The 14924-nt window shown below is 44.8% G+C and overlaps 1 protein-coding gene across 2 annotated transcripts in view; it reads left to right on the top strand.

The window, feature by feature from the left end:
* The window catches only part of LOC139259718 (protein mono-ADP-ribosyltransferase PARP14-like), a 175451-nt gene that overhangs the window by 14840 nt on the left and 145687 nt on the right, over nt 1-14924 (top strand). For both annotated transcript variants that reach the window (XM_070875325.1, XM_070875324.1), the window contains exon 2: nt 14112-14423. In XM_070875325.1, the coding sequence (XP_070731426.1) occupies nt 14255-14423 (169 nt within the window). In that variant the 5' untranslated portion in view covers nt 14112-14254. The remainder of the gene's footprint in view (nt 1-14111; nt 14424-14924) is intronic.

Genomic DNA, 14924 nt, shown 5'->3' with positions numbered 1-14924 from the left:
TCCGGCTCCCAATCCTCACTGTATTCCCCTTCCTCATCCCAGTCCACTCGGGCTCCCCCCGGGGCCGTTAGACAGATGATTTGTTTGGCCTTGGATAGAGCGTGGGACAAGCTTTGGATTTTCTCTTGGACGGGCCCGTGATTCCCACTCTCAAAACCCTTACTGGTGGCTACCCTATACACTGTCTTAATATCCTTCAGTTGTCCCTCCAGCCAGTCTACTTTACTCGCTAGACGGGCGGTCCCCTCCTGTGTAACCTGCTCATTGAGCTTGGCCTCAGTTACCTGACACTGCAAGTACTCCCTGGTGTTACTGGAGGTTTCCTCCTGAGTGCGCCTCTCCTGCTTTTCTTCGCGCAACTCATCTAAAAGCCTCGTTCTACCATGGCCCTTGTGGCTAACTGCTCCTCGGACTCCTTGAGCTCTGCCTTATGCCAACCAATCTGCTCCCTAAGCAGTTGGACTTGTTTCTGCAGACACAGGAGCCAGATGGCCTTTTCTTTTGCCTTTCTATGCTCCTTTCTCCCCGTCCACTCAGCGGCTTTGTCCTCCGGGCTCTCAGCCCGCAAAAGGTCAAGTACCCACTGTTGTGTTACGTTAACTTTCCCAAAGATATATGAGGAAATCCTATCCCCCATTGCCGATCTCTTGGCCTTAATATCTTCCATAACTCTCTGTTCAGTACACCCAGGTCCTGCCTGCGGTCACCAGATTCAGTAAGTGGTTTCCCTTGGGTGTTTTCGATGCACTCCCACGTTACACTAGTTCTGGACCTGGGAGTGATTACTGTACTGAACAGATGAATGAGTCACGGACAAATACCTCGGTCGCAACCGTCAATGCTTTATTAAAGCTACTTCAACACAGCAAAACTGCAAGTAAATACAGTGACGATGCAGTATAGTCCAATATCCTGGCATATCTAAACCGCCCCTATCGCAAAGTACCCAACGTCTAAACCCTCTGCTCGGATCCACAGTGTACCACCGAATGTGTACCGACTGTCTGGATGTACCCCTATGGTCCTTGCAAAACCTCCCCACTAAAACCCTTACTAAGGCTAGGATGGGAGAACACACGACACCGCCTCACACAGTGGCTGTGATCCTAAAGATGCGTGGGCAGCGATGATGCTCACCGATTCATTGGCTGCTTCTCCTGGTGAAAACGTGTCTCATCTGGATCCGTACTGTCTATAGTATCCAAGTCCCAGTCTCGAGATTCATTTCACAGTTGAATAGCGAGGCTCTGGTTGCCCGTTGGAGGTTTCTTCTCTCCGTCCCAGATGGAGTGCTCAGTCCTTGCAGAGGTGAAGCAAGTGAAAGCAAAAGAGAGAGAGAGCGATGGCCACGTGGCCACCTTTCATATCCAAAGTCTGTTTGCTTCTTCTTGCCAAATAAAGTTCTTCCTTGTTTCGAGGCTTCTGTCTGAGTGGCCCATGTGATGGCTGGGGATGGGTTTTTGCTTCCAACCGGTCTGGGGCATAATGGCTTTCTTTTGTTCTGGTTTCCCGCCTCTCGAGGTTATCCCATCCAGGCTTGATCACTGACCAGTTTACATCTCTGACGAGTTCACATTGCTTAACAATGGACCCTCCATCTTTGCCCATTACCTGTGATAAGTTGCCTTCTCCTGGCCATTGTAACTTGTCCCAGACCACCCCCATCCATCAGATGTGGATTCTTCATGTACAACATGGAAAAATACCTGGGCCCCTCCCACAACAGGGGCTGCCAGCTCTTATACAGTAAGAAATATTAAAAAGCAATGTCCAGATAATGCCCAACAATCATTGGGGAGCCGATGCTTACAACACATAGGGAGTTCGAGAGATCAGGTGTTTCGAGAGTTCAGGAGTTTGATAGTTCAGGAGTTCTGAGAGGTCGGGAATTCTGAGAGGTTCGAGAGGTCGGGAGTTCGAGAGGTCGGGAGTTCGAGAGGTCAGCAGTTCCGAGTGGTCCGAGAGGTCGGGAGTTCGAGAGATCCGAGAGTTCGGGAGGTGACAGAGGTCGGGAGTTCGAGAGGTCAGGAGTTCCGAGTGGTCCGAGAGGTCGGGAGTTCGAGAGGTCGGAAGTTCGAGAGATCCGAGAGTTCGGGAGGTGACAGAGGTCCGTCAGTGCGGGAGGTCTGAGGAGCAGGAGGCCCGAAGGTCGGTGAGGAATTCAATTCTGATGAGGACCTCATAGCCCTTGTCTGGGCGGGTAAGTGGTTGGCTGTTTGATTGGTAAGTATCTCTCTTTTTCTCTTTTTCTTTTAATTAGATTTTTAATTAGATAAGTCTAATTAGAGGGAAGGCAGGGAAGCTCAGTCCTGTGGAGTGCACATCCTATAGCATGTGGGAAGTCCTGGACGCTTCGCGCGGCCTAGACAACCATGTGTGCAGGAGGTGTCTCCAGTTTCAACTGCTCGAGCTCCACGCTTCGGAGCTTGAGCGGCGGCTGGAGTCAATACGGTGCATCCGTAAGGCTGAGAGCTACATGGATAGCACGTTTCACGAGATGGTCACCCCGCAGCCTAAAAGCGTGCAGACAGCGGGTAAGTTACTGAACACCAGACAAAGCACGAACGTTAGGCAGGTAGTGCAGGAGTCTCCCATGAGTCCATCTCGCTTTCAAACCGATATTCTCTTCAGAGCATCGGTGAGGCTGATGGTGCCTCTGGGGAGTGCAGCCAGAGCAAATTCCAAGGCACCACGGGTAGCTCAACTGCACAGCGGGGAGGGACGAAGTATAAAAGAGCTCTTGTGATAGGGGATTCTATAGTTAGGGGAAAAGAGAGACATTTCTGCGGCAGCAGATGTGACTCCAGAATGGTATAGTGCCTCTCTGGTGCCAGGGTCAAGGATGTCACAGAGTGGACGCTGGGAATTCTGGGGGGGGGGAGAGGGTAAACAGCTAGAGGCCGAGGTCCATATCGGGACCAACGACATAGGTAGAAAGAGGGATGAGGTCCTATAGGCAGAATTTAGGGAGTTAGGAAGAAAATTAAAAGGTAGGACCTCAAAGGCAGTAATCTCCAGGTTACTACCAGTGCCACGTGCCAATGAGTACAAGAATAGAAGGATAGAGAGGATGAATGCGTGACTGGAGAGTTGGTGTAGGAGGGAGAGCTTTAAATTCTTGAGGCATTGGGACCACATCTGTGGGGGATGGGACCTGTATAAACCAGACGGGTTGCCCCTCAACAGCGCCGGGAATTTTGCTAGTGCTGTTGGGGAGAGTTTAATCTAGATTGGTAGGGGGTTGGGAACCTGAGAATAGATTCAATCGGGAAGGAAGTAAAGCAGAAATTGGATAGCAAGAATTTAGAAAGTGAATCTGTAAGACAGAGGAAACAAGGGTTAGCAAGTAGTAATCAAGGAGGAGGTCTTCCTGTGTTAAATGGTAATGCAAGGAGTATAGCGAATAAGGCGGAAGAGCTAAGAGCACAGGTAGATAATTGGGAGTATGACGTTATAGCCATTACAGAGACATGGCTGAAACAGGGGCAGGTTTGGCAGATCAATATTCCTGGTCACAGTATTTTTAGACAAGCCAGAGAGTGGGGTAAAGAGCGGGGGTCGGGCGGGTGGGAGGGGGAGTCAATGTATTAAAGAAACTTTTCCAGCAGTGAGGAGAGGTGATATGTTAGAGGGATCATCAAATGAGGTCATAAGGGTTGAATTGAAAAATAAAAAAGGGGCGATCACACTGCTGGGCATGTATTACAGACCCCCAAATAGTGGGAGGGAGCTAGAGGAGCAAATATGTAGGCAAATTGCTGTGAAGTCCAAAAACCATTGGGTAATAATAGTCGGGGATTTTAGCTATAAGAACATAAGAAATAGGAGCAGGAGTAGGCCTTACGGCCCCTCGAGCCTGCTCCGCCATTCAATAAAATCATGGCTGATCTGATCATGGACTCAGCTCCACTTCCCCGCCCGCTCCCCATAACCCCTTATCCCTTATCGTTTAATAAACTGTCTATTTCTGTCTTAAATTTATTCAATGTCCCAGCTTCCACAGGTCTCTGAGGCAGCGAATTCCACAGATTTACAACCCTCTGAGGGAAGAAATTTCTCGTCATCTCTGTTTTAAATGGGCGGCCCCTTATTCTAAGACCGTGCCCTCTAGTTCTAGTCTCCCCCATCAGTGGAAACATCCTCTCTGCATCCACCTTGTCAACCCCCCTCATAATCTTATACGTTTCAATAAGATCACTTCTCATTCTTCTGAATTCCAATTAGGGGCCCAATCTTTCATAAGTCAACCCCCTCATCACCGGAATCAGCCGAGTGAATGTTCTCTGTACTGCCTCCAAAGCAAGTATATCCTTCCGTAAATATGGAAACCAAAACTGCACGCAGTATTCCAGGTGTGGCCTCACCAATACCTTATATAGCTGTAGTAAGACTTCACTGCTTTTATACTGCATCCTCTTTGTAATAAAGGCCAAGATACCATTTTGATTCCCGGTTTGTTCTGTTACATACTGTACCTGCATACTATCCTTTTGTGTTTCATGCACAAGTACTCCCAGGTCCTGCTGTACTGCGGCACTTTGAAATCTTTCTCCTTTTAAATAATAACTTGCTCTTTGATTTTTTCTGCCACACTTTCCAACATTATACTCCATGTGCCAAATTTTTGCCCACTCACTTAGGCTGTCTATGTCCTTTTGCAGATTTTGTATGTCCTCCTCACACATTGCTTTTCCTCTCATCTTTGTATTGTTAGCATTGTATTGTAAAGGGGATCCTTTACCAGGAGATTGTTTATTAATCCTGTCTCATTACACAGGACCAGATCCAAGATAGCCTGCCCCCGGTTTGTTCTGTTACATACTGCTCAAGGAACCAGTTCCTTATGCACTCTATGAACTCTTCCTCAAGGCTACCCTGACCAATTGGATTTGTCCAATCAATATGGAGGTTAAAATCACCCATGATTATTGCTGTTCCCTTTTTACAAGCCCCCACTATTTCCTGGTTTATACTCCGGCCAGCAGAGTTGCTACTGTTAGGGGGCCTGTAGACTACGCCCACCAGTGACTTTTTCCCCTTATTATTCCTTATCTCCACCCAAACTGTTTCAACATTCTGATCATTTGAGCCAATATCGTTTCTCACTATTGCAGTGATTCCACCCTTTATCAATAGAGCTACCCCACCTCCTTTTCCTTTCTGTCGGTCCTTCCGGATTGTCAAATACCCCTAAATATTTAATTCCCAGTTCTGGTCACCTTGCAACAACATCTCTGTAATTGCTATCAGATCATATGCATTTGTATCTATTTGTGCCGTCAACTCATCTATTTTGATAGGAATGCTACGTGCATTTAAACAAAGAGCCATTAAGTTTTTTTTTACCATTTTTCTTGCTTGTTTCCTCTCTCCTTCAAACTCACTTTTTTTATTTTTACTTTCTAATTCCAGCTTTATTCCCTTCCCTACTGAATCTATTTTCAGGTTCCCATCCCCCTGCCAAGCTGGGCAGGTTGAAGGGGTAGGAGTGGGAGAGCACTTGGGTGCCAGTGACCATAATTCGGTCAGATTCAAGCTTAGTTATGGATAAGGACAAGGATAGGCCTGGAGTAAAAGTCTCAAATTGGGGAAAAGCTGACTTTACTAAGTTGAGGAGTAATTTGGCCACAGTGGTCTGGAAACAGCTACTTGTGGGTAAATCAGTGTCGGAACAGTGGGAGGCATTCAAGGAGGAGATCCGGAAGGCTCAGGCCAAACATGTGCCCTTAAAAAAAAAGGGTGGCCTATGGTGTTTTGTGTGCCCCGGTTTTTATGACTCTCCCTTTAGTCGACCTGTGCTTTGAAACTCCTTGGGTTCGGGTTGTTTCCCTTTGGATGTCAGGAGCTTTTGCCAGTAGTTCCTGCCTAGCCTGTCGATTAGCGGGTAATCCCACACAGAGAGAGACCAAGGTCAGATAGGTCTTCTCCTATGCCCAACGCAAACCACAAGCCCTACAACCCCCAAGTTCGGACACAAGGAGTTACTATGGATAGATCATAATTGACTCAGACAAAACAAAACAGTTCAGGTTGGTCAAAGATTAATTCCTTTTATTATACTCACAAAACTACAACCCCTACTCCCCTCGCTTATGGCTTTAAGAATAGGTGACTGTGGACACTAGCTTAAAACCTTAGACTAAATACCCATCCTGTTGGTTACGCCAAACCAACCCCTTCCCAGAATCTAAGCCGAGATAATGGAAACCCTTCTAACTAAACCCCTCTCCCGGTTTGGTCAGAACCCACACTTGGAAGCCTCCTCACACACACACGTGTTTGCCTGCATCTTGGACATTTGCAGTTCCTCAGCAGCTGAACAGGCTGGCGGTCTTGGGGATTTCCAGAGGTGTATGCTGGATATAATTACCAGCCCTTGTCGTTGATTCACACGGTCCCGGTCCGTTCGACTCTAAAGATAAAACCATGCCGAACAGAGGCATGCGATGAGGCCTAGCGAGTTACGTTCAGGCGGTATGGGGAGGCACTCACTTTGTGTGTTCCTGGAGAGTTGACAGATGCGTAGCCATGCAGGGAGCGCCGTTCCAGATGGTAGAGAAGGTAAGCCACTGAATCCCCCAAAGTTCCGCATCTTTATACCTCGTATAATACACAAAACTGGCTGGGCAATTCCTGGTTATCATGGTTGCAGAGATGGTAGTTGGTCTTCCTGGTGATGTCTCTGTCCTGGATTGGTCATCTCGATGAAAACAATGGTAGGCCATTTCTGTAGATGAGCAGTTCTCGAAGTGCTAACTGTTTGTTAAGTTCTTGACTGCTACTTCATTGAAAGAGTCCAGAGGTGTTACATTTGGCCTGCAAACCTCATTGTCCATTCAGACATACCGGCTGACAGGAATAAATGGGTCTTTTTCGGGGTAGCGGGCAGTGACTAGTGAGGTACCACAGGGGTCAGTGCTTGGGCCCCAGCTATTCACAATATATATATAAATGATTTGGATGAGGGAGCCAAATGTAATATTACCAAGTTTGCTGATGACAAAAGCTAGATGGGATTGTGAGTTGTGAGGAGGATGCAAAGACGCTGCAAGGCGATTTAGATAGGTTGAGTGAGTGGGCAACCACGTGGCAGATGCAATATAACGTGGATAAATGTGAAGTTATCCTCTTTGGTAGGAAAAACATAAGGACAAAGTATTATTTAAATGGTGATGGCTTGGGAAGTGTCGATGTACAGAGGGACCTGGGTGTCCTTGTACACCAGTCATTGAAAACAAACATGCAGGTGCAGCAAGCAGGCCTGTATTCACTAGAGTTTAGAAGAATGAGAGGGGATCTCATTGAAACATATAAAATTCTGACTGGGTTGGATAGACTGGATGCAGGGAGGATGTTTTCTCCTGGCTGGGAAGTCTAGAACAAGGGGTCACAGACTCAGGATATGGGGTAGGAGATTTAGGACCGAGATGAGGAGACAATTTTTCACCCAGAGGGTGGTGAACCTGTGGAATTCTCTATTTACAGAAGGCTGAATATATTTAAGAGGGAGATAGATAGATTTGTAGAAACAAAAGTCATCAAGGGGTATGGGGAAAAAGCAGGAATATGGTGTTGAGATAGAGGATCAGCCATGATCATACTGAATGGCGGTGCAGAGTCGAAGGACCGAATGGCCTACTACTGCTCCTATTTCTTTATGTTTCTATGTTTCTATGTTCCATGGACGAAAGGTGTTTTTCCACAAATCACACAAAGTTCAAAATGAACAGGCCTCTGCCTTTCATGACGTCAGCGTTGAGACTAGTCCTATGGCAACTCAAAAGACAGACAGCTCCTGCTATCCGTCCTTTTTAAAGTCCAAACTCCATTTTGAAACACAGCCCATGTGCATCTCCATTTTAAAAGGGTACAGATCCATTTTAAAAGTCCAAAAATCTTTCCGGCCCATACACACACTGATGTTGGCATCGGCCAAATCCTACAGTGTGAATAACAATTCTAGAGCCCCCTGGATGACTGGGGACTTACAGGGGAGGATAAAGAAAAAAAGGGAAGCTTATGTCATATACCAACGGCTAAGTACTATAGAATCTTTGGAGAAATATAGAAAGTTAAGAGATAAAATTAAAAAGGATAAGAGAGAGCATGAAGAATTCTTGGCTAGTAAAATTAAGGAAAACCCAAAGAAGTTCTATAAATATATTACGAGCAAGAGGGTAACTGAAGAAAGGTTAGGGCCTATTAGAGACCATGATGGTAATCTTTGTATGGAGGTGGAAGATGTTGGTGTGTTCTTAATGAATACTTTCCGTCTTTTTTCACAAAGGAAAGGGGCAATGCAGATACTGCTATCGAGAAGGAGTGTGAAATTCTGGATGAAATAAGCATAGTAAAAAAGAAGCTATTAAAGGATTTGGCAGCATTGAAAGTATAAGTCCCCAGGCCTGGATGAAATGCAACCCAGGCTGTTGAGCAAAGTAAAAGAGGAAATAGCAGAGGCCTTGTCAATCATTTTCCAGTCCTCTTTGGATTCAGGCATGGTGCCTGAGGACTGGAGGACTGCTTGTAGTACCCTTGTTTAAGAAAGGAGAAAGGGATAGGCTGAGTAACTGCAGCCTGTCAGTCTAACCTCAGTAGTGGGAACATTATTGGGAAAAAATCCTGAAAGACAGGATAAATCTACATTTGGAAAGGCAAGGATTCATTAGGGACAGTCAGCAAGGATTTGTGAAGGGAAGATAGTGTTTGACACTCCTGATTGAGTTTTTTGAGGAGGTAACCAAGAGGGTCAATGAGGGTAATGCATAAGATGTAGTGTATATGGACTTTAGCAAAGCTTTTGATAAGGTCCCACATACTGGTCACGAAGGTTAAAGCCCATGGGACTCAGGGCAAAGTGGTTAGCTGGATCCAAAATTGGCTTAGAAACATAGACATAGAAACATAGAAAGTAGGTGCAGGAGTCGGCCATTCGGCCCTTCGAGCCAGCATCACCATTCAATATGATCATGGCCACATCTAACTCCCTTTTGAATATATCTAACGAACTGGCCTCAACAACTTTCTGTGGTAGAGAATTCCACAGGTTCACAATTCTCTGAGTGAAGAAGTTTCTCCTCATCTCGGTCCTAAATGGCTTACCCCTTATCCTTAGACTGTTGCCCCTGGTTCTGGACTTCCTCAACATTGGGAACATTCTTCCTGCATCTAACTTGTCCAATCCCGTCAGAATTTTATATGTTTTTATGAGATCCCCTCTCATTCTTCTAAATTCCAGTGAATATAAGCCCAGCCGATCCAGTCTTTCTTCATATGTCAGTCCTGCCGTCCCGGGAATCAGTCTGGTGAACTTTCGCTGCACTCCCTCATTAGCAAGAATGTCCTTCCTCAGATTAGGAGACCAAAACTGCACACAATACTCAAGGTGTGGTCTCACCAAGGCCCTGTACAACTGCAGTAAGACCTCCCTGCTCCTATACTCAAATCCCCTAACTATGAAGGCCAGCATGCCATTTGCCTTCTTTATTGCCTGTCGTATCTGCATGGCTGCCTTCAATGACTGATGTACCATGACACCCAGGTCTCGTTGCACCTCCCCTTTCACTAATCTGTCACCATTCAGATAATAATCTGCCTTCCTGTTTTTGCAACCAAAGTGGATAACCTCACATTTATCCACATTATACTGCATCTGTCATGCATTTGCCCACTCACCTAACCTGTCCAAGTACCCCTGCAGCCTCCTAGCATCCACCTCATAGCTCGCACTGCCACCCAGCTTAGTGTCATCTGCAAACTTGGAGATATTACATTCAATTCCTTTGTCTAAATGATTAATGTATATTGTAAATAGCTGGGGTCCCTTATTAGGTAGGAAGCAAAGGGTAGTGGTTGATGGATGTTTTTGTAACTGGAAGGATGCTTCCAGTGGGGTTCCGCAGGGTTCAGTACTGGGTCCCTTACTTTTTGTGGTATATATCAATGATTTAGATTTGAATATAGGGAGTAAGATTAAGAAGTTTGCAGATGACACTAAAATTGGCTGTGTGATTGATAATGAAGAGGAAAGTCATGGACTGCAGGAGGATATCAATCTACTGGTCAGGTGGGCAGAACAATGGCAAATGGAATTTAATTCGGAGAAGTGTGAGGTAATGCACTTTGGGAGGGCTAATAAGGAAAGGGTATACACATTAAGCGGTAGGCCACTTAATAGTGTAGATGAACAAAGGCACCTTGGGGTGCTTTTTGACAGACCCCTGAAAGTAGCAGGCCGGGTGGATAAGGTGGTTAAGAAGATATACGGAATGGTTGCCTTGATTGGCCGAGGCATAGAATATAAAAGCAGGGTTATGCTTAAATTGTATAATACTCTGGTTAGGCCACAGCTGGAGTACTGCGTGCAGTTCTGGTCGCCGTATTATAGGGCCTAATTTTGGCCATGACTTGCATCAATTTTTTTTGAGTAAGTTGTTTTTTCTGGCATAAGTTTTCTGGTCATTAACCAAACCTCTATCCATCCGAATATATTACCCCCAAGGCCATGAGCCCTTATTTGCATAGCAGCCTTTTTGTGGCACCTTATCAAATGCCTTTTAGAAATCCAACTATACTACATCCACTGGTTCCGCTTTATCTACCCCACTGGTTACATCCTCAAGAAACTCTAATAAATTTGTTAAACACGACTTCCCTTTCAAAAATCCATGTTGATTCTGCCTAATCATATTATGATTTTCTAAGTACCGTGTTACCACTTCCTTAATAATGTATTCCAGCATTTCCCCAAAACTGATATCAGGCTAACTGACCTGTAGCTCTTTACCTTTCCGCCATTGTTCATTGTTCATAGGTTTATATGTAACCTTCAAGGCTGCTGACCGAAGGCCATGCGGCTCTTTGTCAGCCGGCACGGACACGATCGGCCGAAATGGCTTCCTTCTGCGCTGTAAATTTCTATGTTTCTATATTTTGTATCTGCCTTCACAGTAGAAGATACAAGAAGCATACTGAAAATAGTAGGAAACCAAGGGGCTATAAGAGTGTGGAACTTAATGTAATTATTATCAGTAGAGATAAAGTACTTCAGAAACAAATGGGACTAAAAGCTGACAAATCCCTGATGGCCTACATCCTAGGGTTCTAAAAAAGGTGGCTGCAGAGATAGTGGATGCATTGGTTGTGATCTTCCAAAATTCCCTAGATTCTAGAATGTTCCCAATGGGTTGGACGGTAGCAAATGTAACCCCGTTATTAAATAAAGGATGGAGAGAGAAAACAGGGAGCTACAGGTCAGTTAGCCTGATATCAGTTTTGGGGAAATGCTGGAATACATTATTAAGGAAGTGGTAACACGGTACTTAGAAAATCATAATATGATTAGGCAGAGTCAACATGGATTTTTGAAAGGGAAGTCGTGTTTAACAAATTTATTAGAGTTTCTTGAGGATGTAACCAGTGGGGTAGATAAAGCGGAACCAGTGGATGTAGTATAGTTGGATTTCTAAAAGGCATTTGATAAGGTGCCACAAAAAGGCTGCTATGCAAATAAGGGCTCATGGCCTTGGGGGTAATATATTAGGATGGATAGAGGTTTGGTTAATGAACAGAAAACAGAGAGTAGGGATAAACTGGTCATTTTCAGGTTGTCAGGCTGTAACTAGTGCTGCAAGGATCAGTGCTGGGGCCTTAGCTATTTACAATCTATATTAATGACCTAGATGAAGGGACTGAGTGCAATGTCTCCAAGTTTGCTGATGATACAAAGCTTGGTGGGCAAGTAAACTGTGAGGAGGACACAACGAGCCTACAAAGGGATATAGATAGACTAAGTGAGTGGGTAATAAGGTGGCAGATGGAGTATAATGTGGGGAAATGTGAGGTTATTCACTTTGATAGGAATAGATAAACAAAATATTTTTGAAATGGTGAGAAACTATTATATGTTGGTGTTCAGAGAGATTTAGGTGTCTTCGTACAGGAAACACAGAAAGTGAGCAGGCAAGTACAGCAAACAATTAGCAAGGTAAACGGCATGTCAGCTTTTATTGCAAGGGGGTTGGAGTACAAGAGTAAAGAAGTCTTACTACAATAGTACAGGGCTTTGATGAGACCACACCTGGAGTACTGTGCACAGTTTTGGTCTCCTTATATACTTGCCTTGGAGGCGATGCAACAAAGGTTCACTAGATTGATTCCTAGGATGAGAGAGTTGTCCTATCAGGAGAGATTAAGTAGATTGAACCTGTATAAAAGTAGGGAAGTCCTGCTACAACTGCACAAGGCACTGGGGAGTCCACACTTGGGAGTACTGCGTGCAGTTTTGGTCTTCTTATTTAAAGAGGGATATACTTGCATTGGAGGCAGTTCAGAGAAGGTTCATGAGGTTGATTCCTGAGATGAAGGGGTTGTCTTATAAAGAAAGGTTGAGCAGGTTGGGCCTATACGCATTGGAGTTAAGAAGAATGAGTGGTGATCTTATTGAAATGTATAAGATTCTGAGGGGGCTTAACAAAGTAGATGCAGAGAGGACGTTTCCCCTCATGGGGGAATCTAGAACTAGGAGGCATAGTTTCAGAATAAGGGGTTGCCCATTTAAAATGGAAATGAGGAGGAATTTCTTCTCTTAGAGGGTCGTGAATCTTTGGAATTCTCTAGCCCAGAGAGCTGTGGAGGCTGGGTCATTGAATATATTTAAGGTGAAGATAGGCAGATTTTTGAATGATAAGGGAGTCAAGGGTTATGGGGAACGGGTAGGGAAGTGGAGTTGAGGCCAAGATCAGATCAGCCATGATCTTAGTGAATGGTGGAGCAGGCTCGAGGGGCCAAATGGGCTACTCCTGCTCCTATTTGTTATGTTCTTATGGTCTATACTCTCTGGAGTTTAGAAGAATGAGAGGTGATCTCATTGAAACACATAAGATTCTGAGGGGGATTGACAGGGTAGATAGTGGGAGGTTGTTTCCCCTGGCTGGAGTGTCTCGAACTAGGGAGCATAGTCTCAGGATAAGGGGTCAGCTATTTAAGATGGAGATGAAAAGGAATTTCTTCACTCGGCGGTTTGTGAATCTTTGGAATTCCCTACCCGAAAAGCTGTGGATGCTGAATCATTGAGTATGTTCAAAGTTGCGATAGATATATTTTTAGACTCTGGGGGAATCAAAGGATATTGAGATTGGAGGAAAAGTGCAGTTGAGGTCGAAGATCAGCTATGATCCTATTGAATGGCAGAGCAGACTCGAAGGGCCATATGACCTAATCCTGCATCTAATTCTTATGTTCTTAATTAACATCATATCTATGTGTAGGCTCTGAGGTCCAATGCTCTCTTGGCCAGCCTCCCATATTCCACGCTACATAAGCTTGAGCTCATCCAGAACTCTGCTGCCCGTATCCTAACTCACACCATGTTCCGTTCACCCATTACCCCTATGCTCGCTGATCTACATCAGTTCCTGGTCTGGCAATGCCTCGATTTAAAAATTCTCATTAGATGCAGGAGTAGGCCATATGGCCGTTCAAGTCTGCCCTGCCATTCAATAAAATCATAGCTGATCTTCGACAACCGCACTTTTCCTCCCAATCTCCATATCCCTCGATTCCCCTAGAGTCCAAAAATATATCTATGTTTTCAAATTTCTCCATGGCCTCACCCCTCCTTATCTCTGTAATCTTCTCTAGTCCTACAACCCTCCGAGATATCTGCACTCTTCTAATTCTGCCCTCTTGAGCATCCCCGATTTTAATCACACCACCATTGGTTCAGCTGCCTAGTCCCTAAGCTCGGGAATTTCCTCCCTAAACCTCTCCCTCCTCCTTTAAAACACTCCTTAAAATCTACCTCGCCTGTGTTAATATCGCCTTATGTGGCCCAGTGTCAAATTGTGTTTGATAATGCACTTGTGAAGTGTCTTGGGACGGGACATTTTACTATATGAAATGCGCCATATTGTTGTTGTTGCAAGTTGTTGTTGAGATCAGTCTATGAAGATGTGGGGACTGGCCGGTGTGAACAGCCATCTGATAACCTGACAAGATTAGACGGATTAGATTATTTGTAAATAGATCACTACGTCAAGCGTTTGGACTGTAGTTGGGACTTTCCAAATATTACTATTTTTCTCTATTCTTTCACTTTCGATTTTGGATAGGTTAAGCACGGGAGCTTCGAAAATATCATTTCACACCATTGAAAGCATAGTTGGACACTCACCCTCCCAAAAACCTGACTTCATTCCGAGGATCGATAGGAGTCGAGGCTGAAACTTGTTTCTCCGATGAGGAAAGCCAAGGGATGGCTGGATTTCCCGTGTTAGTCGAAGGGCTGCTTGTCGACCTGGACTCTGTCAAAAGTAAACTAGCCATTTACTTTCAAAGCAAAAGGAAATCGGGCGGAGGAGAGTGTGAGATTAAAACACACCAGGATCCGAGGAAATTCCTGGTGTATTTTAAAAATGAACAAGGTAAGAATTGAAATAAAAACAGAAAATGCTGGCAGCATCTTTGGAGAGAGAAATTAATCTTGATAAAGACATTTAGACCCGCATTGGGCTGGTGTATAAAAAATAGACACACTATTTCACAGTAATAAACTCTTGGTCACTTGATAAACTTGTGATTATATTGAAGTCTTTTGACTGCTTTTTAATGGTGCGCTACTGGTCTGAGAGCACAGGTTTAGGCAACTTTTGATATCTGAGGAGTGTCACTATTATTAACCGTTCCTTTCAGCAATTAGACAGCATTGGAAAGCACTGTCTTTCTTGGTCACTGAGTGAATCGGCGCTGCAGTTTCGTAGCTCTCTTCGAGCCCAACTCTCCGCTGGGAGCGCATGATCAGGGAATTTACCCATTAATGTTGTATTCAGTGTAAATGTTCTCACGCATCCACTGAAACCAGTCATCACCGCCGCTGCTTGAATATTTAATTTGAACCATCCATGTACATAGAAGAATAAATGCAT

This window comes from Pristiophorus japonicus, chromosome 3 (assembly GCF_044704955.1).
Source record: "Pristiophorus japonicus isolate sPriJap1 chromosome 3, sPriJap1.hap1, whole genome shotgun sequence".
Lineage (NCBI taxonomy): Eukaryota > Metazoa > Chordata > Chondrichthyes > Pristiophoridae > Pristiophorus > Pristiophorus japonicus.
This window is presented reverse-complemented; position numbering and strand designations above follow the sequence as displayed.